Raw genomic sequence first — 27,066 nt, 5'->3', positions numbered from 1 at the left:
AGCTGCCTTTGTCCCCTGAGTTTTTGGTTCATTTGGGAGGCTTTCGCAGCAAGAGGTACACATGTGAAGTTTATGGACATGAACCTGAGATCCTTAGTCTGTTAAGGCGAGGAGGGAGAGCACGAGAGTATCAGAGATACTGTAATCAGGTGGAGATACTCCTAAAGACATGTCCTAAGCTGGCCCCTGCTTTTATTATTAGAGATGAGATGGAGAAGCTGTGCAGACAGATCGCTAAAAAAGAATTAATTGAAAGGCAAAGTTAGATGTTACTCTTGCAACCAATTTAACAATCACCACCTTTAAAAGGTGAACAGCCTGCGGCCTCCATCTCCCAGTTTGCCCATTTACTGTGAGTTTAGCGAGTGGAGTTGGTCCAGAAAGACCAAAGACCTGACAACTGGGTAAGTAAATGTGTTTTAGACAAGCAGCATCTCGGGAGCCAGTTCTCAGGGTACGCAGGGAACGCAGACAAACGCAGAGGAGAACGTATGCATGTGTTTAAGTGCTATCAGTATCTTTATGGCTATAACAAATCTGCCCTAGGACAGAAGGAGAAACCGCCTGAAGAAAGCGAGTTGCAAGTACACAAAGTTTCATCGCGGCTGGCATCAAAAGAACCACACCATTTAAAAAAGAAATATTAGCAGAGGCTTAGTATTTAATGCTTTAAGTAGTAAATCCACAGCAAATCCTCCTGAATTAGTTTCAGGAGGTATGCATGAGAGAGATTCTAACTTACTTTTTGAAGTTTTCTGAAGTGCTATCTCATGTTACCAAACTCCCCCAATATATTTGCTTTCTCAGTATTCTGCAAATCAGATCACATTCAGTGTCTTGCATGCCCTTTGGGAGTTCAAAAAGCTCTTTCTAGTAAAAAACAAGCAAATCTTTTACTCATATTTATGCCCCTTTTAAACTTAAGTAACTTAGAAGTGTTCAGCAGAATAAAGGTGATCTAAGCAGTAGGGTTTTTTGGCCAAGGAAGATCTCTGAAATTATGCATGTTAGTCATGCTACCACTTAAAAACAGAATGCCCTTGAAAATATTTTAATAAGAAAAGATTTTAATAAGAAAAAACAAATACACCTCCCCATTTGCGCACGTGAACTCTGAACAAAAAAAGACAGCAACTACTGCAATCTGCCTAAATGTAAGTTTTTGTTCTCAGTGTTCTAGGTTTAAATTAAGTAAAGACTCACCCTAGTGTGCAAATCAATGAATTTTTCTCCAGTGGTTCTTTTTCATTTTACTAGAGTCCATGCAGACCTTTGGAGTCACTTTGGGGTCTATTTCTTTTAAGGTCAGTGTGGGAACTAAATATTTCTGCACTGGGCAAACTTGATCGCAAATTTGCCTTGCTTTGTACGAAAGTAAGACAGTTAATGGCAAACAATGAAAATATGAATGAAAAAAATCCCAACCTATCACATGAAACAACGTTTTACAAACACCTCTGGAAAAAAGGAAAAACAAGTAGCAGTCATAACATCGCTTACTCCGGCACGAGATTTTTCACTGTAAAAGTTGCCAAACTTCTACTGACCGTGAACGGGAGGAGGAGAGCACACATGTAAAATACAAACGGATCGGTTGTCCCTCCCAAGTCAGACAAAAAATGCACTATTACACTAGATCTCCTTCTGCCCTGGGAGTGTTGTGCTTTCCTGGCAAAACACAGCTACCAGTATAGCAAAAACACCGTTAAAAACAAAAACAAGCTATATCAGTAAAAGCAGAATTTTGCAGATAACTGCATCTACAGCTGGGACTTCTGCTGGCACAGCTATGTCAGTCACGGGTCACACTTCGTCACAGCACTCGCAGACAGAGCTGTGCCAGCAGAAGTCTGCCATATAGACCTGATGTAAAACTCAACAATGTTTAAAACGAATCTGTAGAGTTTTCCGTTTTCCATATTGCTGCCAAACCACTTTTCTTTGATGATGAGTATTCTTACATTGACACGTTAGGATCTCAGCTATGAAGGATCAAAGAAACATAAGTTTAGCTCAAGAACAGGTAATACCTACAATCCTTTTACATAGTATTTTACAATTCAACTAAATTTCCAAACTGAACGAAAAAGGAACAGATCCTGTAGAAAGACAGTGTAAAACTGAATAAATTAAGTTCTACTGCACTATAGCACTCAGAGTGGATCATGGCAGTCCTCACTTTCAGTATTAAGAGGACAAAACTGAAACTGTTTAACAGGATTTGTTTAACAGACAGATATAGGCAGCAGAGCACTGCAAAATTCTGACTGTCTGGTTAAACTGAACAGTCACATTATCGCAAGGCTTTTATCATCTTCAATCATCTTTGAAGACAGCGGGCAAGTAGGTTTTATGCCTGAGTTGATGCTCGAACATAAGTTCTGTCCAGATGAATCAACACGAAACTGCAGGTCATGCGTACGGCGATGCATATAGTTATTTCAAAGTATGGAGCGGCAATATGTCAGAAGCATCTGCTGCTGATCTACTCTGGAGCAAAATTACAAGCAAAAGTAATAACTAAATTCTCAATACCCTCTGTGTGGGAAAGGAAAGCTGAAGGCAGCTGTTTACAGTACTAGAGTTTCTGCTAACCTGCTTGCCCTGAATAAAGGATGAAACAGTCTGAAGCGTAGTGGAAACAAAAAATGTGAGATACAGGAAGTCAGACAGAGCTACTGTGCTCGTATGCAGTGCAAAGTAAACCTCAGATGTGAAGCGTGCCCCTATCTCTTCTGAAGCATCACTAGCATATGGCCACACCTAAAACAGGCTACGTTTTGTAAGATCAACAGTTGTTAGTGCAAATTTCACTTTGTATTTTGATAGAGAGGATACGGAAACAAAATCACCAACAGCGCTGTAGTTGTCAAGGCCATATTCCATCTTTGTCAAAACTTTTGGCACTCCAAATTCTGATCTAGGAATTCTAGGAATTCCTTGATTTTTGTCACAATAAAGTCCTGGTTATTAGAAATAATCTCTCTCTATATTTTTTTAGGCACCAGGGCAAAGACATCCCGAAGGAATGGCACAGGCTAAAAATAGACATACTACCATTGCTTTCATTATCAGCCCTGTCTACACACACCAGAAGTGTAACTGTGAGCAATTTCAGTACCAGGTGTTTTCCCCTCCGGGTTAGTTTTAGGGCTGCCGGGGCACGACTCTGTGCTAGGCTGAAAACGGAGTACTGCGGATGGAGGATGACACCGGTATAAATTTAATGGAGGTATCAATTTTTAAGAAAACCTCCGTTTAAGCAAGGCCATCATCCGTTCCACGTAAAGCTCCCATCGGTGGGCTAGTCGACGAGAAGCTGGAACTCCACGAGCGGATACTTAGTGTGCCCGAAGTTTTCACAACTGGCAGATAAGGGCCACTCGTCCGAGGATTTTAAGCGGGTTAGACAAAATGTTGGTGCGGCTGATAAAAACGGGGGGGGGGGGGGAGAAAAAAAGAGGGGGGGGGGAGCAACCGAGCCCTCTGCCATATTTACCGAGAGTGTGTGAGTTTAAATAAGTAAGTAAGTAAGTAACCGCCGCAGAAACTTTGCGTGTGCGGGCGCTGTTTAGGGGCACCGGCGGTGCCGCGGCTCGCTGTTCGGGAAGGCGAGATGTCCTCAGCGCTGCTGGCGGCGGCCGACGGCAGACCTCAACGGGGCGGGCGGGGGTGGGGGGGGGCGCAGAAATAAAAATACAAATTAAAACACGCGGAGCAGGCGAGCGGCCGCGGCAGGAGCCGCGGAGCAGGGCGCCGCGCCGGCCCCGGCCGCTGCCCGCCGGCCCCGGCCGCCGCGGGCCCGCCGCGCCCCGCCGCCGCCGCCATTTCGGGCGCGGGCCGGGGGCCGCTCGCCCCCATTTCGGGCGCCCCCGGCCCCGGGCGCGGAAGGGGCGGCGGGCGGGGGGCTCCCGGCCCGCTCCCCCGAGCCCAGCGGGGCGGCCCGGGGCGCGGAGGAGGCCGCGCGGCGGCCGCGGCCGCAGCGCCGGGCGCCGGCGGCGGGTGCTGGCCCCGGTGCTGGCGCGGCGGCAACAGGCCGCGGCGGCGGGGCGCGACATGGCGGCGGGGCTCTCACCTGCATGCAGCGCGGCGGGGCGGCGGCGGGGCCGGCGGCGGCGGCGGCGGCAGGGCGGCGGCGGCGGCGGGGCGGCGGGCAGCCACGACATGCAGGCGGCGGCCCGCCGGGAGCGGCGCCGGGCCGGGGCGGGAGCGGCGGGGCCGGGCCGGGCCGGGGCGGCGGCGGCGGGCGCGGAGGGCGGAGGAGCGGGAGGTGGGGACGGGCGGCGGCGGCGGCGGCGGGGCGATGCGGCCGCCGCGCGAGGGGGCGGCACGGACGCGGCCGCCGCCTCCGCCTCCGCGCTCCGGCCGGGGGCGGCGCGGCGGCTCCGCTCGCGGCGGCGGCGGCGGCGGGGGGTGGCCGTGCGCGCACAGGGGGTTGTGTCACTGCACACACACACGGGGGGGGGGTTGTGTCACTGCACACACACACACGGGGGGGGTTGTGTCACTGCACACACACGGGGTTGTGTCACCGCACACGGGGGGGGGGGTTGTGTCACTGCACACACACACGGGGTTGTGTCACCGCACACACACGGGGTTGTGTCACTGCACACACACACGGGGGGGGTTGTGTCACTGCACACACACGGGGTTGTGTCACTGCACACACACACGGGGGGGGTTGTGTCACTGCACACACACACGGGGTTGTGTCACCGCACACACACGGGGTTGTGTCACTGCACACACACGGGGTTGTGTCAGTGCACACACACACACCGGGGGGGGGGGTTGTGTCACTGCACACACACACACGAGGTTGTGTCACTGCACACACGGGGTTGTGTCACTGCACACACACACGGGGTTGTGTCACCGCACACACACGGGGTTGTGTCACCGCACACACACGGGGTTGTGTCACTGCACACATATGTGGGGTTGTGTCACCACACACACACACAGAGTTGTTTCACCCTCCACATGGTTGTGTCACCACACAGGCAGAGCTGTGTCACTGCACGCACACATTTCACCACAGACATGCACAGCTGTGTCACTGCACACACATGCACGTGCTGTTGCGTCACACGGTGTCACCACCTGCATGCAGTTGTGTCACTACACACACACACTGTTGTTCCACACACATACACCCATGGTTATGCCACCAGGCACACACAGTTGTGTCACCACGCGCACACACACACACACACACACAGGGTTATGTCACTTCACACACACACACACACACACAGGGCAGCGTCACCTCGCACCGATGTCACCACGCACCGCCTGCGCACGCAGGCCCGTGTCACCGCTCGTGCCCACCCGCTCGCTACAGGCGCAGAGCGCCTGTGACTGCACACGCGCAGCGCTGTCTGCACGCGTGGGGCTGCGAGGCCACCCGGGGGACACGCCGGCCGGCCGCGGGACGCCGGCGTGCCCAAAGCGCCCCACCGGGGCAAAACCCAGGGCGGCCGCAACGCCCGCGCTGCCCCGCGGCGCTCTGCAGGCGTCTTCCTCGCAGCGGCCGCTCGCGAGCTCGATGGGAAGGAATAACGCGGAGCGGGAGCCGAGGGCCGGGAGGGCCGGGAGGCGAGGAAAAACCAGCGCGAACTCGAGCGCCAGCTTTTTCACTTGCTGCCGGTCAGGTGTTTTGCAACTGTGTCAGGACAAACCGAGAGAGAAAATTCAGGGTTTCCAGGAAAAAAAAAAAAAAGAAAAAGAATTAATTTAACAAGGGAATATCCTTGGGCAGAGGTGTGCCCGGGAGGGAACCGAGCTGCAGCGGCCTGCGAGGCCCCGCAGGGGAAGTGTGTCGGGGGTGGGGGGTGGGGAACCCGGATGGCGATGAGGGTGACACCGCGCGGCGCTTCCGGCCGCCGCCGGAACCGCCCGGCCCCGCCCGCCGCCGGAACCGCCGTTCCGCGCCGCGCGCGCCGACGGGGAGCGCTTTGCGCCCTGCACCGGGGCGGCCGGATAAGATGGCGGCGGCGGCGGCGGCCGGGCGATGCCTGTGGCGAGGTGAGGCAGCGCCCGGTCGCCGCCGCCTGCTCCCGGTTGTAGCGGGCGGGGGAGGCCCGGGCCTGCAGCCGTCGCCGCCCGGCCCTTTGGGGGGCGCGGGGCTCGTTCCGGGGGGGGGAGGTGCGGCGGTTGGCGTTGCCCGCGGAGGCCCCGGGCCCACCTGAGGCGGGTTGTGTTTGCGCTTCCTCGCAGTGCTGGCGCCGCGTCGCGGGGCGGCCGCCCCCGGACTCCGGCCGTGCCTCCCGCCGCCCGGCAGACCCTACGCTGCTGCTGCCACCGCCGCCAAGTGAGTGCGGCCGCCGCGGCGCGGGCGGGCCCCTGACCCCCCCGTACGGGTCCGACGGTTCGTCGCGGTGGTGCCCTCGGGGCTTCCGGCCTTGCTGTAACGGCCGGGCCGGCGTTAGAGCAGCCCCGGGCCAGCAGGGAGCCGGTATGGAGAGGGAGCAGCCAACCTGGAGCCGCCGGGGGGGGGGGGCTTTGCTGGTACTTGCGAGATATCAGTGAGTTTATGAAATTGGTTTCAGACAATTTGTCTTTTTCCTCTTCTGTCAGTCTTTCATGGCTTTGTTCTCTCTTTTTAAGTATGACACTTCTACATTAGGAGAAGGAGAGATTAACTCCATACGCAGCAGGGAAACACACAGCATGTGAAGTAATCTAAAGTGTTGTTAACTTTCTCACTGTAGTTAATACAGATGTGGAGAGCTCTTAGATAGAAGAGTCTATCTATACCTATTATGTTATTTTATTTGAGAGCCTTTTAAAATAAGTAGCAAAACATAGACCTGGGACTTCTATTTGTTAATCATATATAAAATCATATGGGGAAGGACTTCCCTTGTGAGTGAAGGTGAGATTGCCGTGCTTTGCTGGAGGGAGGAAACCCCACACCATGGCTGATATGCCTGTATTTGAATACTAGGAAAGTGTGCAGGCTTTGCTTAGAAGCAGTTCAGTCACAATGCCTGTTACAAGCCCCCTTGGGGCAACACCTGCAAGGCTTGTGCATTTTTTTGAAGTTGTTCTGATTTAATGTAGTAAGGGCTTTTAGCTTGATTCTGTGTTGCACAAATGTGACTATATAGTTTATAGAGCTTAATTGCCTTCAGAACTTCTAATTTTTGAATGTCTGGTTTGTTTCTCAGACATCTGAGGAGTTACTGAGATTAATTTGTGCATGTTATTTATGGTTTCATTGTGCAGTGCCTACCTCATTAACTAATCATTAGTTAGTAATTGACACATGATGGTATCTAATTGCTTTTGGAACATGTGCCAAACTCTTTGGCTGATGATCAAACTTTTCTGTTTGGTTTGTCTTAGAGCGGCGAAGAAAAGTTCACAGAAGACTAAGCAGGAAGAAACAAAAAAGAAAAAGAGACTCATTAGACAGCCACTGATGAGTAAGCCAGTAGATGATGTATACCTAACATGGTGTTACGAGCGGCCATCCTATGATGCAGAAGTGGCTGTAGGTATGCTAAAGAAATTTCAGGAACTGGACTTCACTTACCCAAGGCAGTATGTGTATGTTAACATAACTCTGGATATGGCATTACAGAAGAAGGTAAGTTGGAAGCGGATACAAATCTTAATTTTAACACAGGAAGGAGGTATTCTCAGTGTAAATACTGCTGTTGGCTTTCTTGGTTTCTCCAGCGACTTCCCTGTTTGTCAGAATACTATGTGCTTTTGCAGGTGATACACACATTAATACTCGGTATCAGTAAACATCCCTCAGGTTCATGGGGTAAGGATTCAGTCATCAAGACTTCTGAAGATGGGTTGTATTGTGACTGAAACAGTTTCAAAGATAAGTGACCAAAATAAGCTTTACTTTTGTCTTAGGCTCTCAACTTAAAGATTAACCTGCTTACAAGTTAACATCACATGCATCTTCCATTCTGTAACGTTTCTGATGCTTTCTCACTAGTGCTGTGTTTGATAGCTGTGTAGTTTACCATTGTTGGTAGAATGACTGTTAAGGGGAGAAGTCTAAACACATTTTTTTTAAAAAAAAAAATCTCTGTCCGACCTTGTTTTTTGGCTAATCATGCCCTTTGAAAGTATGCTGTTGCTTGTTTTTGTATGACTATTTTGCTGCTACAGTTGGGATGAGAATGCTGTATGTACACAACTCAGATTTTTATTAAGAGTCAGTGAAAGGGAAGTATGTACAGAGAAGGGAGTACATAAAAATTTTTTTTGCTCTCTTTTCCTGGGACTCTTGGGGTTCATACGTGTACATGACTGCAGACTAGAGAATTTACTGGCATCCTCAGTGACTACTAGAAGATGCTTCTATTTGCCCTTGCCCTGACAATGTGGTAGCAGCTCCTCTCCTCCTGGTCTGTGTGACTGGCCTCAAATTCAGAGCAGAACTACCTTGTTACCTTGGTATAGCATTCCAGTTAATGTTACAAGACCTTAGTTATTAGACTGGCTGTTTGGGGAATGCCTTGCTACTATTTGGTTACCTGGCTTGGATTCACATCTTAAATTTTTCAGAAGACACAGGTGTGAAGAAATGAGAGAAAGCAAGGTGAATCTCTGCCAGATGTCATCTCTCGCAGTCTCCGTTTCCTTGGCAGTTCTCAGGAATCTGACTTGTGTCTTGTTTTGGAGTATTTTAGCTTCCATAGCCAGTCTTCCCTTTTGCCAAGGTGTCTTAGCCTGGTTTAGTCTTTCCTTGCAACTTCTTCTGTTTACTTTGTAAGTAAGAGACAGTTGACTCCTTCAGAATAAAGGTTGCTTCTTTCCATGTGTACGTAAAGCCCTCCTGGGTGTACTAGCTGTCCTATGGAGCTAGGAAATTTCTTAAAGTGTAGAGGTCTGGCACCTGCTTCTGGTGGTGATGGGGTGTTCTTAAAGCCTGTAGAGAGATGCGTTGCTTGCTGATACCTTGCGTTGGCCATTACATCAGAAACTTGGTTTAGATAAACATCTAGGTGGGGTAGTTGTAGGCAACTTATGGACCGAACCTGAATGCAGTAGCATCTCATGCTTTGAGTTGCTGATCCCAGCTCCTTTTTCTTGGAAAACTGTAACATAAATAATTCTCATCTTTTAAGTAGCTGTAGCCTAGATGCTACTGATGTCTAGATGTACTGATGTACTAGACTTAAAAATGTAATCCAAATGTATGCATTCAGTGCCTTTCTATTATGAGTTTTCTGTAGATAATTTTTGTTGTTCAGGAGGCCAACTGCACGCAGTTGAGTTTGGCCAAGTGTTTTACTATGATTTATCCTGAAGTTATTTCTGATTCTTTTGGGATTTTTTTCTTTTTCTTTTTAGAAAAAAGTGGATCCATTTGCAAGCGTTGTTCTTCTTCCATATCGTTTTACAGATGACATGAATAAAGTCTTGGTTTTCACAGAGGTGGGTGAATATGAATTAATTCAGTTATGTACATAGCATGCTTTTACAATGCAGCCAGTTTTTGTATTTGTACTGTACCTTTATTCAGAAGATGCTGAATGTTTTACGGAAGTCTCAAGTCTAGGGTTGGTTTTCAGCAGTGTCTTGATGTATTAACATGTACCTTCTTGGGTTTCCTTCATCTTTGTGTGTTTATGTAGAATATTCTAGCAATGTACCTAAGGCATAATCATGGATATCTGCACACATGTGCCTGAGATGATTCAGGCTGATTGATTAAAAAAATATTAGTAGCATCATTTTCTACTTCCATTTGCTTATATTCAGCTTGTTGGAATAAAACCATGGAAACTCATCAATAAACATACACCAGACCTCCTGCCCTAGGCATGGAGTTACAAGCTTAAAATGATCTGAGGTACACTTCCCTGTTTTGCAGGCAAGACAGCGGTCTCTAAGTTCTTGGCTGTTGCCCTCTTTCAGTAAAGGCTTTGAATTCCTATAACTGAACACTGAAAGCTGTTAGATTGTCTTGTGGTTGCTGCTTTTCTCTCTCTGATGCAGACAGCTGTTTAATATGTGAATGTAGTGTGCATGTGTGTATCCTGAAGGAAACAGTATTAGGGAATCAAGTTCTTTAATTTGTCATAAAGAAGCAAAAAGTAACTGAGTACCTTAATGTGGTCTCCTTTGTTTGTGTTCATACAAAACACTTTATTTCTTTAGTACTGTGCAGAGCTGGTACAAGGGAGGTGCTGGTATTTCTTTTTGTTCGCTTCTTCTAGTTTCTAATAAAAATCAGAGCAAGCATCTTCTCTTCTGACTTAATGTCCTAACCAAGTTTCTCATCTCTGTTACTGCTTGTGGAGAGTCCTGAGATAAGGATTGGAAAGAAGATAAGCTTTTTAAATTTTTTTTGTTGGCAGAGGGTATAGAGTAAAAAGTTCATAAGCAAGTGTAATACAAACCATTTAGTGTAGCAGTGAATGTCCACCACTGCTCTTAAACACTTTTTAAGTAGGCAGCGCAGATTAGAAGTGTTTCCTACTTCTGGTAACCTGTGTTGTAGAAAGATCTCAGTGAGGCAGAGAAAAAAGCAAGTCTTTCTCGAAAAACCTAAAAGAATGTAACCTCATCCCCCAAACTCTGTTAGTGTCCTAGGAGTTCACAAATGTGACAAAGCAATTGTAGTCTCTGAGACTAGTTTTAGCCTTAGCGGAAATTAGTGTGTTGCCAGTTGACAGCCCCAAACTCATGGTGACTTAAGACTTCAGACTTTTGAATTGCTCTAAATGGCTGTGCGTGCATCTCTTAATATTGCCCTAGAGAAATATCACTGGTTTAGCTAACTACCATTTGGAGTTTTTTGCCAAGCTGGGAACAATAGCTACAATGTAAAAATCTTCCTGCAGAACTGACCCCTGGTTTAAAGACCTGAACTTTCAGGCTTCTTTAGTGCTGTATCTTCAAACCTTCTCTAATACCTCAAAATCACATGGGATAAAAGATGCCTTTCCTAGTGAAGGTGTATATATGAAAGACTTAAGCAACTAGAATACTTCACAGTGGTTTCAAATGGGAGATGTGGGAACTATTCAGTTCCTTCACGTAAGGAAAAGTCACTTTAAGACGTATCTGCCTGGGTTAAAAGCTGAGTTATAGTTTGTATACAATTCCTAATTTCATATCAATATTTTCTTTCCATATTAGAGAGAATAATGAAACATTACAGGACAGCTGAGATTACCTTCTAAGTGTTCTTTGAAGCTAAATACTTTTAAAAGTATTTTCTGAAGTAGAACAGCCTTATTTCTAACAAGATAATTAACACTAGCTTTCAATAGCATGCTCCATGCTTTTCCTTTAGCTGTGAGTAACAATAAAGGCTGACTCCATCTGGTTGTAACTTCCAGAGGGTGGGGGCAAGAGAGAAGACTTGAACTATTCAGGAAATGTGACTAATCTGTTACTCCTGTCTACTAGAAGAAATGCGCTAAAGGCTTTATTACTCTTATTGTTCCTGGAGTGAACTGAAGTTGTAGTTTATGTTAAATTACCAGTGCTAGGCTTTTAGTCTTTGTCTTAAACTGTTTAGACAGAGTGTTGTTCTTAATTTATGAATTTTCTTTTTAAAGCCAGTTGTCAAAGATAAATCCCCTTTCCAGTGATGCTGATATTGACAAATTAGTTGATAGTCTAGATATTACTAATTGTTTTTTCTTTTTAACAGAACAAGGAAGAAGCTGAAATAGCCCAACAGAATGGAGCTTCCATTGTGGGAGGAGTTGAATTAATCAAATGGGTATTTATTTTTTAAGAGCTATGTGAATTAAACATCCTAACTAAAACAATGAGGGGGAGTGAGCAAGAAATCTCATATTCAACAAGCTCTATGTTAAAATGAGCAGACAAAACTAGGAGAGATAATGAGTTCTCTGTTTGTAGCTGTATGTTAAGTACTGAAGTTATTCCTAAAGATAGTTTTTATTGCAGATTTTGGAAGATGAAATAAAAATGGACTTCTACGTAGCTGTCCCTGAAATAATGCCTAAATTAATACCACTGAAGAGCAAACTAAGAAGAAAATACCCGAGTGCAAGAAGAAGTAAGAAGGGATTCTTTTTCCTAAATCGAAGTATTGGAATCTAAAATACTGAAATAAGACTTAAGTCTAGAGGTGATAACTTTTTTGAAGAAATAGAATGACACTGGGTATTGTAATTGTGTGTAACCAAGAGCTGCTTATTTCTCTTAGATGAGTTGCCTAGTACTTTGAGTTTCCTGTACAACTGACACAAACAAGGAATTAGTTGAGATAAGTTTGTCAACTAGTTACTCCAATACTTGTGATAATGAATATAATGAAATTTAGTAGAGACACTTGAAGAAAATTGTTTTATTGAGATAGCTGAATTGCCTAACTGCTGTAGAACTTTCTTGGATCTTAGGTTTGTAACTATTACTGGTCCTTCTGCTTATCCAATAGTTGTAAACAGCACTGTTCTTCATGCTTTTCTTTAGTACAGTCTGTTTCCTTAACTGTGTGGTCTCTTTTCCATAATGTTCAAGAAATTCCCTCTTCAGGTCAGGTTTCTCATAGCAACAACCATCAGTTTCTACCTTTTGTCCTCCCTTGCAGACTTCCTTTATTTGTAATTTTGCTTAAAGGAGCTGTTTCTAACTTGTGGAGGGGGAAAAAAGATGCTATTCCAACAGTACTGAGTCTGTGCCAACTGTGTGAAGTATTGTGTCTCAGACTGTATCCTTATTTCCTGCTCCAGCTGTCTTTGTGATGTTTTAACAAGCTGCAGGCTGTCTTTTCAGTCATGTAAACATTTGAGGCAAGCCTATTAACCTGTCCAAGGCATTGCAACAGTGAATTCCAGATGTATTTTTGGAACAAGTGGTAATACATGTGCCATCTCAAGTTCAGATGTCAGTAAGCTACAAACCAAATAATTTTTCTTGGAGTTGTCGAAACACATGGGGAAAATAGTTTGTACTTGAAGTGGTTGAGTGATGTTGTAAATCTACCATGTAAGCCCCTGTAGCTGAGATAACAATGAGAAAACAGCTGTCTTGACTTGTGGAAATGCTCATTTGGGCTAGCGTGTTTCAGGTGGCATGTAACCTTGTTGTTGCATAGCTGCGGACAGTTTATTTCTTAACGTAGATGCTTGGGACTTTTCTAAACTTAACTCCTTAGGTTTCAGTGTTCCAAGCTACTTTAGTTACACAACAAAGCTTTAATACACTTAACATGTTCTTCACAGGTTCTTTATTTGAAGTGAAGTCTCTGCTACATACACTGTACTGAAGCAGCTGTTTGTGCAGATGAATGGGGAAGGATGGAGGGAGAAGGGGGACTTATGTAGAACCTGTGTGAGAGGGCCCAGGTCTTGCTTGTTTAGGAGTTTCTTGTTTGACTGCCTGAACTGAAATGTTGAATTCTTCCTTTACTGGTATTACGTTTTGTCATGCTAATAAACAATACTCAAACTATTTTTTTTCTGTTTTTTGTTAAATTAGATTCTATGGGTCGTGATATTCCCAAAATGCTGCAGCTCTTTAAAGAAGGCCTTGAGTATGCAGTGGAAGATGAGCATCTAATCAAAACAAGAATAGCAAGAGTAAGTTGTATACAGAGTTCTTAAGCTTCCTCTGCTGAGCAGAGTCAGAGTTAGTATCAAGCAGAAGGAAGAAAAATCTCAAGGATGTCAAAAATGGGATCTGCATTTGCTACCATTTTGGCAATGTATCGTAGTGTTGAACGAAATAAGATGCAAGTCAAATAGTGGTGAATATATTTAGCAATCTCCTTATGGCTTGTGAGAGCTTAGCATAGGTTCCACTTCCTCTTCATTTGTGGGTTAAGTATTTTATTTGATAAGTAAGCTGGAGGTTATAAGTCGGAGGTCGGCATGCACAAGTGTATCAAAAAGGACTTGATTTCTTTAACCTAATAATTGAGGACTGATTTTAATATTGAAAATCTCTGAACTGACCTGGTGTATAATAAAAACCATTAATTTTGTGTTGTGCTGGCTGTAATCACAATTTGTCTGTGTTTTGATGACTGTTTTATAAGGAAGTGGATAATGTTAAGGATCTTTTCTTGCCTTGCGCTGTTTCTTTCCTTACTTGCTTCCCTTATTTTCTTTGCTCTGTCTTTGTTTTTTCATTGTTTAGTCTGTGTGCCTTGCCTGAGTTATAGCTTTTTTTTTTTTTTTTTTTAAGCTGATAGCAGTGCAGAAAGGAAGCTTACAAGACCTTTAATCCCTGGAGTTTTGTCTGGCAGTCTTACAGATAAGATAGCTTGTTAAGTTGGGCTAGCTGTGGCAAGTTGTGTATCTTGCTGCTCTTGACAATTTGAAATGGAGGTTCTTGGGACTATTTGGCTAAGGAATGTTGTGTATTAAAGCTTTGTAGAGGCAGGGAATAGCTTCAGCTGTATGTATAGGGACATATATTGGTTCAAGTTCAAGTATTGTAACTATATTCTTTTGTATCTCTAAAGTTCAGATAGTTTGAAACAAATTGTATTATACTGTAGGTCAGCTATTTGCAGTTGAAACATCTTGTGAAGCTTCTTTTAGCATTGTTAGGAAAGAAACTCATTTAAATCAAGGTGAATGAAAAGCTCTGACTCTATTTGGCAAAACTGCAGTTAGTATAGCTTCATACGACTGTAGTTACTTTCTGAAATGCAAAGTGTTTGCTGTTATTAACATTAAAACATCCCTGGTGTTACACAGTACCTCATGTTCTGTTACTGGGCAGTTATGGCCCTGCCACTCTGTATCACTTGAAAGATTTGGTGCAGTCAGGGATGTCATTTTTGTGGTGTCCTTCCTGGTTTTTCTGTGCTGTTTCAGAGGAGGCTCTTTCAGTAATGAAGAGTTATTTGTGAATGAATTCTTAATGTAGGTCAGGTACTATGACTGGGGTATACTTGTACCCAAAGTTGATCTGTGGAAGTTAGTATCAGCTGCCTAGCAGAGGTGACTAACATGATGCATGCACTGTGTGTTCTGGGAGTTGTAAGCAGAAGGATGAATCTGGCTTGTGTGAAGTGTCTCTACCCTTTCCAGCTACTCTATTTTAACTGACCTGGTTTTACTCCTGTTAGTGCAGTTATTGTGGAAGAAAATCTTGATAGTAGAGGAAAGGCTCTGGGAGCCTGTAGAAGCCATGAGTGGTTATACATATCAGCATGCTACTAAATCAAGAGCTGCAAGAAATGAAATCTTGTCAGTGAGAGAATAATCACCTATGAATTACATAAGCATAAAGATCTGTTGCTGTATTCCAAACAGTAGCATAGATGCTTCTGGGACTCTGCCAAGTTGGCCTCTCTCAAAGAGATGTTTTCCCTCTAGTGCTGCCGTCTTATGTTGCTTGTTAGTTCAATTATGGCCTATGGCTTGGTGTAATACTGCACTCCCACACAAGTCAGTAGCTTCAGTGGTTTCTTTCTGCATGTGATAATAGTTGATGTCAATTGAAAGGCCAAAAACTGGCAGCAGTTAGGTTTAATTGCTGTAATCTGTAGTTGTAAAACAAAACGTAAAATACTCTATTGAGAAATAGAGCTTAAAGAGATAGCAAAGGAGATGTTACCTGTCAGTGGTACTACTTGCAGAGGGCAGCTTAAAGTGGTTTTTGAGGATTTTGACATAGCATTTGAAACTGGATAATGTACTGTTGATCACTACAACATGCTTTTTCTCCCAAACTAGATTTGTTTTTATAGAATTATGAGTTTAAATGGATGTTAGGAAGCAATTTCTAGTCTCCTCATGCTTATGCAGAGAGTTACAGGGAAATGTTTCTTCCATAGAATGGACTAAGGGTATTTCAAGAAATCTAATTCTAACATTTTGTTTAAAAGAATGCATTTTTTAGGAAGAAGTGTGTTCACAGGATCACCATTTTGTTTGCGTCCTTAAAACTACGGAGAGGTGTACCAGACTAGAGACCTCCACAGTTTTGGCTACAAAAGGTAGAAGTGCATAGGAGTTGAGATTTAAGGTAGGAAACAGATGTCTGTTGGCACTAGAAATGGCGTCTTCCTCCCTCCTCTGTGGATGAGCATAGGTTATAACTGTCAGTTGTTCTTATTTTTCTTCTTACAGGTTGAAAAGTAATTACATGTTTTCTCAAAAAAAAAATGTGGATGAGGTGTTCACTTCTGTGTTTTGAAATGTTTGTGAGTTGAAAAAGGTTTGGTGGGAGGTAGGAAAAGGGAGCCGTGTGAAAAACATAGTTCTAACAGTGTTCTGTTACCTTTCTGAGCTGTTCTTAATTCCAGATCTCGTATGTAAAGGCTTGCTTACCTGGGAAGCTATTCATGGAGGTATTTTTAAAGGATTTAGTCTGTGGCCAGGTTGAGGGAGAGTTGGATGCTCTGCCTTATATTATGTACTTCAGTGAGAGCTGAAGGGACAAGCATGTTTTACAGGGTTAGGTATTACTTAGGTCTTGATAGTGTGTATTAGGCTGTACCCAAGCAATGTCATCAACACAGCAATGATGTATTTCAAAGATCTCATATTGGCAAAAGACTTGAACTTGAAACAAAACAGTGGACCAAACAAGTTTGTTTTTTTTTAAAAAAACAAAGTTTTGGTAAGTTAAAGTAGGAAGAGGAAACACTATTTTCTCATGCTTTCATTCAAGCTGGAAGCATTTCTGAAGCAGTGATCCCATGCAATATATAGGTTTCTTTTAAAAACAGTTGCTTCTGTCTTGCTCTTTTTGTATGGATTCTGTTCTTGCTCTTCAACTTAAATGTTCCAAATGCGGGTTCCTTTTTTTTGCACATCCTACTTGCCTCAGGGAGGTGTGCTCAACACATTGCTTCTGCCATGTAGCACAGCTCTGCTGTGTCAGATGGATATTTCTAGCTAGTTTCAAAACTTATTCTCCTATGCTTTTTTTTTTAAGCATTGAGTTCAGTAGCTGGTGATAATCCTGTTTCATAGGACTTCACTCTTCTCTTTGTCTTTTACTGTTTTTCTTAGGCTCTATCATGACTCCCACTTCCTTACATTGCATTTGAACTGCCTGGGTTAAGTCTGTAGTGCAGCTCAGGTGACCTGACTGATCTCTTGTGAGAATAAGCTGTGAATACAGTTTCAAAAAGCAATTTTGTGCCTCAAGCTTGCGTTTTTAATTGCAGGACTTTTTTTTTTTTTTTCTATTATTTGGATATTTAGCTAGCAAAGAGCTTTGGCTTTTTTGTGTTCAGCTGCAGTGTTAAGATCTGCTAGGCATTAGAAGGATTGACACTTCATGAACAATTTTGAACATAATGTGTTTTGTTGAAACTTCTGCAATACTGAATATTTAGGGGCAATTTCTGACTAGGCAGCAGGGGTAGAGACATTTTAAAAGGCATACATGTATCACGTTTCTTAAGCAGAACTTCCCTGAATCTTGTTATGGCGCCTTGCGCTGCTCTGTAGAGAAGTGTCCTAAACATTCACGAGTGAAATAAGTACTGCTTAATTTCTCTTCTCTGTAGTCTATACCATCATCCTGTTAGCTGCTGGGTGCTTAGGTTGTATTTGTAGGAAGAAGTGGTCTGGAATATCATCCATAGCAGCTCCTTGTGCAGCTGTTGTTCTTCAGGAAGACTCAGATCTTAAGACACACAGTTCCCACTGAAGTTGGCCTAAACTGTAAGTAGCTTGCTTGGAAGATGCGATCCAGAACAGCTTTGTCAGGGCGTGTGTAAGTTTACGTAAATGGGGCACTTCTGTGAATAATATATCAAAAGTGCTAGTACAGCATGAGTATGCCTATGCAAGCAGTTACTGTGGGATATTTGTGGTAATGTGGAAACTACTTTGAAATATTCAAAGATCTTGTGCCTTCCTCTTCTTGATTTTTTTTTTGGGGGGGGGGGAGCGGGGGGAGAAGCTGTTGGCACCTAAATAACTTACGTAATTTCTGGGACAAAGGATGTCTGAACACAAGTTGCTTTTTGACTCCTGTTTTCTTTCCCTGTCTAAATGTAGAATACATAAATATCTCAAACATGAAGAAATCAGTTGATCATCTCTTGTAATGTGTTGTAACTCTCAGTCCTTATAGGAAGTTGTAAAGTGATGTTTAGAGCAACTTGTTAACTCTGTATCTTATGGACTCTTTGAGACTGGGTAACAGACTGCAAATGCTAAGTAGGTTGTTCAGACTATACAATTGAGTCATTTAAGGTTTGAACTTAGTATTAGATTTGGAAGCAAATGGTTCTAAACCTTAATTTGAAGCGTAAGTTCTAATTAGCTAACGAAGTGTTTTGTTTAGGTTGTTCCAGGTTAGTGTTCATTTAGTTTAAATGTCATGCTGCTTGGTGAGTCTGTCAGTGAAATGAAATGCACAGTGGTAGTCAACACTGACTTTTCTACCTATTGCTTTGCTGGTGATTGAGCACCTTGCAATTAATGTAACACTGATTGAAGGATGAAAGCATACTGGCATATGGAGCAGAAGAATTGCATTTGTACTGAAAGCCTACCACAAGAGCATGAACCAGAATTAAGGGGTCAAGTCTGAGAGGAGAGTAGTAAAGTACAACAGTATTTCTAATGTAAGCCATACATGGGCAGAAAAGTAATTAAATGATGTTGTAGTGAAATTTACTTCATGCTGTGTTGGAAGGGGGGAGAGAAGAAGGGACCTCAGTGTTTTCTGGGAACTCTGCTGAGACAGTTCAAATGAAAAATGCATTTTTTTTTCCCTCTGGCTCCATCCCTGCAATCTCCAGAAACAAATTTTCATCTAGGTAAAGATGTCTGGTTGATATGGATGAGAGCAGACAGCAAATGAAGTATAACATAAATTAATATTTTGTTGCTATAATACCAAGTTTAAGAAATGCATGTCAAATCTTTGTAGAGCTGAGATAAATAAGCCCTGGCTTTGATCTGAGAGTGTTCAGGTTGGCATGTTTTCTCATTGTGAGCTGCTTATTGTTAGAGAATCTGGATGAGATAAACAGCAATTTCGGTTTAAGATAATGGACCTGTAAGGTAAGATGGAGATACTGATTTAATGGCAGTGCTGTTGGCGCACTCTTGGGATTTGTGATTGGTCCAGCTGGGGTAGGGACTGCTGGTATGCCTGAAGTGGGATGTGCTCAAGTGCCTTGTTAGGTAAGGGCACTGGACAGAACAAGTTTTTGTTGGAAGGTGAAAAATGCCACGGATAGGAATTAGGGTACATAAAAAGTGTAGATAATAGACCTGTTCTGTGAAAAGGTTGTGTTTAGAGATGATACTGGAATGTTTCCACATACTTCCTGAAAGTAGTAGAATTTGTGTGAGATGTTGAGAAGGGAAAGAAAATGGAGAGGAAGAAGAACTTCTTAAGATTCATTTGGTTTGATTCTGGTAATATTTATTCAATTTAAGGTTCTTCTATTTGGGTTGATGTGTTTTATATTCTGGCAGCTGCTTTTCAAAGCTTTTCTTCTGAAATGCTTAATTGCCAATAAGCTTTTTGTCAAAGTATTTGTACATCATTGTTTTAAGTCTTTATTTCTTTTAAGACCATATGAGGTATACAGAGCCATGGGAATTTGATGCCCTGAGTAGAAATAAGAAAAATGATGAGCCTATAACCCTATATAAAAATGCTTGGGGGTCACCTAGCTGAGGCTGTTAGTGGGGTTTGTGACACATTTAACAGGGGGCACCATCTGAAGAAACAATCTACCCAAATAGAGAATAAGTATGTACCCAGCCCACCTTATTAATCTAGGCCTTAAGTTTCACTGTGGCTAACTCTGAATTATCCTTTTCCAGCTGGATATGCCTACTGAGCAGATAGTTGCCAATCTAAATGCAATTATCCAGGACATCTGCACATTCAAGCCATCAAGCTATGGTAAGTAGCTTTTCTTTTAATCTGTTAACTGAAGCTATAGCAAACAAAACAAAGAAATGAGTATTCTTAACCAGGGTGTCATCAGATGACCTCATGACTTCATTCACCTTGAGACAGGAGGGAGCTGTTAGGCAGCTCAGTAAGTCAGGGCCTAAGAACTTGCTGGTCCGTAAGGGCATGAATAGGGTCTCTTCCTACTGATTTGAACTCCTATTGCACTGCAGCACTAGGTAAGCATCCATGAGGAAAAGAAGTGAGATATAAATTAAGCTTGCAGGGTGGATGCTGAAATGGATTGTAGCCACACAGTGAAATCCTAATGAGACATAGGGGTCTGCAGGGACTGTGCACTTTGGCTTTACCCCACTGACAGGACACGAGTGCAGAGCATCTACAACTAGACTCCACCTGCAGCTGCTTTAGTTGAAACTATGCTTCGGCTAATATCTAGTCATATGTCAGGTACCTGCTTGTGAAGACATACTACCAGTTCTATTCTTTTATTGCTAAGATGCTTTTTGGATTTCTGCTGTTCATTCTGCAAAGTTGCTAATGCTGTTTTTAAAACTCCTGAACTGGAAGATCAGGTTACAAAGGATTAAGAAGATGAATTCTGTTCAGTTTCTTTGCTAAGGAACAAGGAGCAGAACCCACAGAAACAGAACTAACATGTAGTCTGCTCTTTGTTCTGATGAAGTAAACTCTAAACAAATGTCACTTGTGTAAATGGAGTGGAAGTAGTGATTTAAGAACATAATTATAAGCAAGAATAGCTGCATGTTTAAACTAACATAATGGTTAACTTGTGTCAATACTGATTTAACTTTTGCAAACATTTATTGTGTCTCTTTCGAGTGATACTCTATTAATAAAAACTACCATACAAACCAAACATGGATTATGAAATGCAAAGTTTACAAGCTTTGAAAGCTTTTCAGCTCCCTAAAAATGTGTAAGGATTGGGTGACCAGAGATGAATGGTTAAAGTAGAAAGGAGGCTGGGTTTTGCATTAATGAGTTGCTATCTGTACTACAACAGCCTAATGAAGTAAGGGTAAGCTGTTCTGGGCTTGATAGCCTTTATATTTGTGTTTTGCATTATCAAGCTTGCTTTTTCTGGTGGGCTTTTTAGTTGCTTCCTACAAGTGATAAATATGTTTAATCAAGCAAACTTGATTCTTAATAGATCTTTACGACAGTTAAGTCTAGATATGCTTACTAACTATCAATCATTTAGACCAAGTAACTACAGATTATTGTACCTTACTTAGTTCCTTTCAAACATTATGTATGCAATAGAATGTCTTCTTGCAGCTATGTGGTTATCACAAAACTGCATGCCTGTTTAAGTCGCTTCATACAATGCAAGACTAAAAATACCAAGTATACTTTCTCAGTGTAATGTAGGAGTTGTATTTAATCTTCCACAAAGAAGTCAGGCTGCTATTTCTTTAGTTCCTCTTGTCAAAAGGCTCCTTCTGTATTTGGTAATGGGATCTTGAAATAGGAACCTTCTTGTGTGCCTTATGTACCAGTATTTAGATTATAAGCTGGAGGGTATTTAAAATCTGTGAAACTCCAAGTACGTAAAGCTTCATTCTAGTGTTCTGGAGCTTACTGTAACTCTTTTCTTTGGTTCTCCTATGCCGTTTTCCTTGTCTTGGGTTGCGCAGTCTCAGGCTACAATGTGTATGTAACTGATAAAGCAGACGGCATTTTGTGGAGCGTTACTGCTTTTCTCTTTACTCCCTTTAGAGGAGGAGTAGTGAAACGCATCTGTCAGTGCTGATGGACTTGTAATGCTACTGAAAGACAGGCAGTGCCTAGCCAATCCTAAGAGCCTGTGGACCCTGTATGTCTGTATCTGCTGCTGTTCCCCTTTCTCTTGAGGGGACTGTAAGCAGAATTAAACTTCTGTTTTATCTCTTCCTTCATCTTCAAGATACATTTTAAAGAGGAAGACAATCTCACTTCTAACTAAGAAGTTTAAGGGGATAATAGTGCTGTGGTGAGTCTGGACATGGACTAGCTTATGGGTGCTGACTCCTGGATGCTGCTTTCCTCTGCTGCTCCCTTGCTGAGAGCTCTGCGAAATATTTAGCACCTTAAGAATGCTTACATTTTCTCTTAAAATCCAATTTGACTTTTATTCTAGAACTCAGTTGTTTTTTCCACCAGTTTGAAATACCTGGGTGGTGTCTTGCAAAGCACAAGGTAGCTTCCCTACAAGGAATGTAATTATACCTCTTTCTTTTCTATGGAATTGCATGTATGATACCTTTAGAAAAGAAGCCTTTCACTTAAGCTTAGATGTATATGTGCTTCCTAAGTCACTTCTTGGAGAACATGACCCTAGGCTGGCACACTGGGCTGCCAGAATAAAGTGATTAGGTTGCTAATGAACTTTCTGCCCATTTTTCTTCTGTCAGGACCATGTTCCAAAGCAAGTTCATCTGTACTTATTTTTTGAAGGTGTGAGTATATGAAATGTATGAAGCTTTGTTTGTTTGTTCTGAGGCCTGGAGTGGCTGTGGTGTAAGCTACTGGTGAAATACGGAAGGAGTAATGTAGCTACCAAGTTAGTACCTTTTGTGACACCAGAATGTGAATTTCATTTTGAAGCCAATTTCCCAAGGTGTGTTAGAACCTGTACTGAAATGATGTGGGTACATGTATAGTTCTGGTTCTGGACATGTGCTTGACATTGTATAGAACAGTAATAAGAATCAACTTGGAGACCTGAAAAGTGGTGGAATAACTGAATTGTTGTCTTTTTTGGGTGTTTTTTTTAGGTCCTTTTGTGCAAAAGCTGGTTATTCGATCTTCAACCAGTGAAGGTTTGCTTCTGAACCTTGATGGACTTCTTCCTCAGGTAGAGAAAGAAGAAGAAAAAGACGAAGAAGAGAAAAACCCAGAAGATGAATAACATGTCCAAAAACTTGTTAGTATGTAATGTTTTCCCTTGCCGATTATTATCAGGCATGGGAAAGCAAGTGATGTAATGCAAATCTTACCCTGTGAAAAGAAAAAATAAATCAAATTGATTTTTTTTTAAAAAAAAATCCATGTAACAAGAAACAATGTCGCCAATGGGAGTATCATGTCAAACCTGAAGATACTTAACACTTCCTCTGGAAGCTAAAAGCTCCCCACTTTGTGGGGGATTTTCTTTGCATGTAATGTAGTTTATACTCAATAAGTAGTATTGTAAATTCTTAATTATTCTCATCCAATTCCCATAGATGCAGATGAAAAGCTAGCAGCTGTTATAGATATAATTTTGGGCTTTCTGCTCTGAAATAGCAGAATGTTCGGTGTGTCTGTCTACTTGACTCAGTCTGCAGCAAGAACTAATGTAGTCTCTTGTGGCAAACTGTCTAAAAAAACTCTTGAACAGAACTGATTTAGATGGTACTTACCATTCAGTTTCCTGAGATGTGACTCCCTTTGAGTTGGTGAGAGTCATATCTGCATGGTATAATGCTTGTGTAATCTCATTTTCTTTTGACTTGATCTAAATGCAAAGATGCTAGAGAGGTCAGCTGGTACATCAAGGCTACTTGGAGCTTCTGTGTTCAGGATAGTCATTGCAATTTAACTGCAACAACTGAGTTTTTCCTAATGGATTGTCCTCTGAGAGGAGTGATCGTATATACTATATCTTGAAAATAAAACTATTTCATCTATGTATAACTGATATTATGCTCCTCAGGAAGTTCAGTTAGTGGGTTGCTTTCCTTTAAAATTTAAGATTTTAATGTTAGTGTTAAACCTGAGTAAAACTTCAAAGTGTGCGTGTTTTGTATCTGCTAGAGGTTCCTTTTGGGCTTGTAAATAACTGGTTGGGCTAACTGGATGTGTTTTGAGGAGCTTCACAACAGGCAGCAGGAGGTTTTGTTTCATACAGGTTCTTCATGGAGGAAGACACCTATGCCATGTGCCCTGTGATGAGACTTTACCTAAAAGTGTTGATGGACACCTTACGTGGATTACGTGTGTTATCAGGGGGATGAAGGGCATGTATGAAGAGGAGCAGTGATTAGCTGGAAGCTGTAGAGATACAGTGCTGTGCTAGACTCTTCATCTCAGAAGTGTATGGTACTTTATACACCTGGCCAGAGAACTGATATATCAGTGGCTGGATAGAAGCTCCCAACGCCTTCCTAGGAGTGTATGGAAGAAGGCTGCAGGGCTGGCTGTTGCACACCTGCTTCACCTGCTCCTTTGACTCTCTGTAGCTATAAACACCCTCTAGACTTGGTTCAAAATCTTGAATGCCTAGACATTGTAATTGAAATAGAAGTATCTCTTAGTACAGCTTGATGTAAGTGGTAGATTTTCAATAAATGAATGAAACTTTCTTGGGGATTGAGCTCTTAAGCATATTAGGCTAAAGTTAGCAGTGTTTGAACTTTTTTTTTTTGGTGCGGTTAACTTTTGTTCTTTAGGACCAGTTGGTGTGAGTCAAACCAACTAAAATAACAAACTTTCTTACAACAGCCAATAATGAATATGCTTGTAGTATAGTCTTAACCATTTGGGCTGATTTAATTCAGTTTGGGTAGTAACTGCTGTGGCTTTTAATCTGCCTTGTTTCTCTCCAGCATAGTTGTTGTATGTAAACTGGAGACTAGCATAAATATTCGTGCAACTCCTAGCTGGTTGCCTAAAAATGGGTATTTCCCTGTCTGCTTGCAGAATTTGTTCCCCAGCATTCTCTGTGCTGCTTCCAGCAGGTGGTGGTCTTCGTCTTCTCTGTGCGTGGAGAGTTTCTTGTGCTGCTTTTCATATGCTATTGCTAAACATAAACCGGTAGAACTGAAGCCAGAAATTTAAGAAGGTTCTAAAAAGGATTGCTATTTACAAAGATGAGATTATCCAGATCGAGAGAGATGACTTGCATTGGGTATTTAAATCATTCCTATTATTGGAGATGAGGCTCTTTGGAGGAGGAGATTACCAGTATCAGTCTACTTAGAAGTTTTTGCACCTCCGTCTGAAGCATTTGGCTGCAGTTGGTCACAGTGCTTGACAACTTGCTGTTAGACCACTGCTATGTTTTTTAAACTATGTGGAGTACTTACCTTTTAAGGGCTAGATCTCAAAATTTACTTAAGGTAAAAGGAGACTTCACAGTGACTTCAGTAGATATCCAGTATGTGTGTGGGGGGAAGTGTCAGTATGGCTATTTGAATAACCATATATATAACAGCTTTTGACTGTAGGCTATTCTTGCATGCCTAGTAGAAAGAAGAATGTTAAACCTATGTTTATTGAAGTGAAGGGCTGATGTGACTGGCAAAAATACTGTTAGATTAGGAGTAGTTAGCTGACCTAAACATCCAAATTATTTCGGTCTAATTCTAATTATAGCACCACTTGAAGTGTTGAGAAAGGGAAGATAACTTTGTTGCCTATTCCTACAAAAATGCTTGTATCTCTGATTTACTGAGATACAGATGAGGAAATTGATAATTTCAGTAACTTGTAATTACCCTGAGTATCAAAGTTTTTCTCCCTGTTCTGTAAAAATCACAGCAAGTTGTTGGGTAGTGTTTCAGGTTGTGAATGCTGTTCTCTGTTCATCTCTGGCCTGTAGCACCAGGCATATTTAGTAGACAGGAGAGGATACATAATCAAAAAGGATGTTTTTGTGATGGCTTTGAACTATTCCAGTCTTTGGGGGGTTTTGTTTGGTTCCCCTGCCCCCAACAAAGAACCACCCCCCCCAACCAAAACACACACCAACCCAGCTAGCTGGACTGAGTATTGACTCTGCCTGGCAACTCCAGTCAAGGCCAGTCTAGAGGGGGAATGCAGTGCGTGGTCTGCAACAAAGCACTTTATTATGTGAAGTGTTATGTAAGTGATTTTATCCAGTGGGGGAAAAAAAAAACTAATCATTTTCCACAGGTTCCTGATGCTATGTCTAGCTTCACTAGCTCAAGTACAGTATCTTTAACAGGTAGACCATTTAACTTGTGCATCTTTGTTACATGTGCTGAGGCTGTGTGCTTGTGTGAGTAGAAAACATCGAGCTGTGGTAGGCATAACTTTTTTGAGGATTGTCTTAAGTTTTAGGTATTCAAGTTTCTCATGCATTGCAAGTAGGGGATTAACACACTGTATTTTTAGCAAAAAGGCTGTTTGACACGAAGATCACTTCACCCTTGCAAAGAATGTTTTGTGCCTGCAGGTAAGCAAGGATGTTTTTATTATTGATGAATTATGTATAGAAGTAATATTATGAGATAACATGATACATAGTATATGTTATTCCTGACCCCAAAAGGAACAAGATGAAAGTAAGATCTGTTGGTCTAGAAAAATAAGTTTGATATTAACTCCATAGATTCCTTGGCTTCTGCTTTAATCTTTCTTTACCTCCTACAGAGATTTTACTATCTAAAATGCTAGAAGGTAAGAGTCCTTTGCAAGATGGGCATTTAAGAAGTGATGCTTAAATGTAAATATTCAGGCAAATTTAAAATCAAGATTTTAAAGGTGAAATACTATATATTTCTGCAGAAATACTTGATTTTTAAAGCTCAGACACTGGCAATTCTGTAAATTTGTAAATCTTTGTAGATCAGGTGAGCAAAAATTGCAAGTGCAAATGCAACTAAAACTTAAGCATAATCCTACAGTTTTTAGTACAGGTTAGTAAATCAATATAGCAGTAATGCCTCTGGCCTGTGTAATACTAAAACAGCATTATATGATGTTTATGCACATAATGTTTGTATCCTGAAATGCTTGATGGACATGGAGAGGTAAGAGGAAGAATATGTATGATTATTCCTGTTTAATAAGCTTAGTCCTAAAACATGCAGAATAGGGATTGTACATGTGGTCTTTGTGTCAAAATATCTTAGAAACTAGTTCTAATTATTAGAATAAGCATAACTAAAAGGGTATTGGTTGCTTCTGGAAATAAATACTGGTGTACTCTTTGTCAAATGTGGAGTTCTAATGTTTTAGTGGTTTCTGGTTATAGATGAACAATTGATTTATAGTGTTATAACTATCTTAAATGTTAGAGTCAATCATACAATTGGTAAGGTTGGAAGGGACCTCTGGAGATCATCTAGTCCAACCCTCAGCATAGCCCATACAGGGATTGAACCCGTGACCTTGGCATTAGCAGCACCATGTTCTAACCAGCTGAGCTAAACCTGCCCCCCTAGGTGGTTGTAGGTTGTGTGTGATCAGAGGTTCCAGGGTTCTCCCCTAATGACTACTTCATACTCATCTGCAAGGTAA

General features: G+C 42.4%; 2 protein-coding genes and 1 long non-coding RNA gene across 5 annotated transcripts in view; 1 reads left to right on the top strand and 2 right to left on the bottom strand.

Moving 5' to 3' along the window:
- Positions 1–4,125, bottom strand: part of CNOT6L (CCR4-NOT transcription complex subunit 6 like) — a 31,589-nt gene extending 27,464 nt beyond the window's left edge. The window contains exons 1-2 of one of the 2 annotated variants that reach the window (XM_062574232.1): positions 4,076–4,125; positions 3,500–3,628 (exon numbers count right to left, since the gene is read on the bottom strand). The gene's annotated coding sequence lies outside the window, so the exon portion shown is untranslated. The remainder of the gene's footprint in view (positions 1–3,499; positions 3,629–4,075) is intronic. The other variant, XM_062574229.1, reaches the window with a different exon arrangement.
- LOC134140161 (uncharacterized) lies at positions 501–3,410 on the bottom strand. Its single transcript, XR_009958331.1, has 2 exons — positions 1,204–3,410; positions 501–870 (listed from the first exon to the last, which is right to left on the bottom strand). It is a non-coding gene; the product is annotated as an uncharacterized LOC134140161 (long non-coding RNA).
- A 1,811-nt stretch (positions 4,126–5,936) lies between the features above and the next one.
- On the top strand, positions 5,937–26,763 carry MRPL1 (mitochondrial ribosomal protein L1). 2 transcript variants are annotated; one of them, XM_062574227.1, is made up of 9 exons: positions 5,937–6,030; positions 6,223–6,316; positions 7,354–7,597; positions 9,328–9,411; positions 11,642–11,713; positions 11,905–12,016; positions 13,441–13,541; positions 19,722–19,803; positions 22,596–26,763. In XM_062574227.1, the coding sequence occupies exons 1-9, from the start codon at positions 5,991–5,993 to the stop codon at positions 22,727–22,729; spliced, it is 963 nt and encodes a 320-aa protein (XP_062430211.1). In that variant the 5' UTR covers positions 5,937–5,990; the 3' UTR covers positions 22,730–26,763. The 2 variants fall into 2 exon arrangements, with proteins under 2 accessions (XP_062430211.1, XP_062430212.1); XM_062574228.1 differs by lacking the exon at positions 6,223–6,316 and having other exon boundaries at positions 5,976–6,030.
- The last annotated feature ends 303 nt before the right edge of the window (positions 26,764–27,066 follow it).

This window comes from Rhea pennata, chromosome 4, assembly GCF_028389875.1.
Source record: "Rhea pennata isolate bPtePen1 chromosome 4, bPtePen1.pri, whole genome shotgun sequence".
Lineage (NCBI taxonomy): Eukaryota > Metazoa > Chordata > Aves > Rheiformes > Rheidae > Rhea > Rhea pennata.
This window is presented reverse-complemented; position numbering and strand designations above follow the sequence as displayed.

Excerpts from the sequence above, each read along its gene's own strand:
- MRPL1 (XM_062574227.1), top strand. The coding sequence starts at position 5,991 with ATGGCGGCGGCGGCGGCGGCCGGGCGATGCCTGTGGCGAG. Across the intron at positions 6,031-6,222 it reads CGGGCGATGCCTGTGGCGAG|TGCTGGCGCCGCGTCGCGGG; the intron begins GTGAGGCAGCGC and ends GCTTCCTCGCAG. Across the intron at positions 9,412-11,641 it reads AAGTCTTGGTTTTCACAGAG|AACAAGGAAGAAGCTGAAAT; the intron begins GTGGGTGAATAT and ends TCTTTTTAACAG.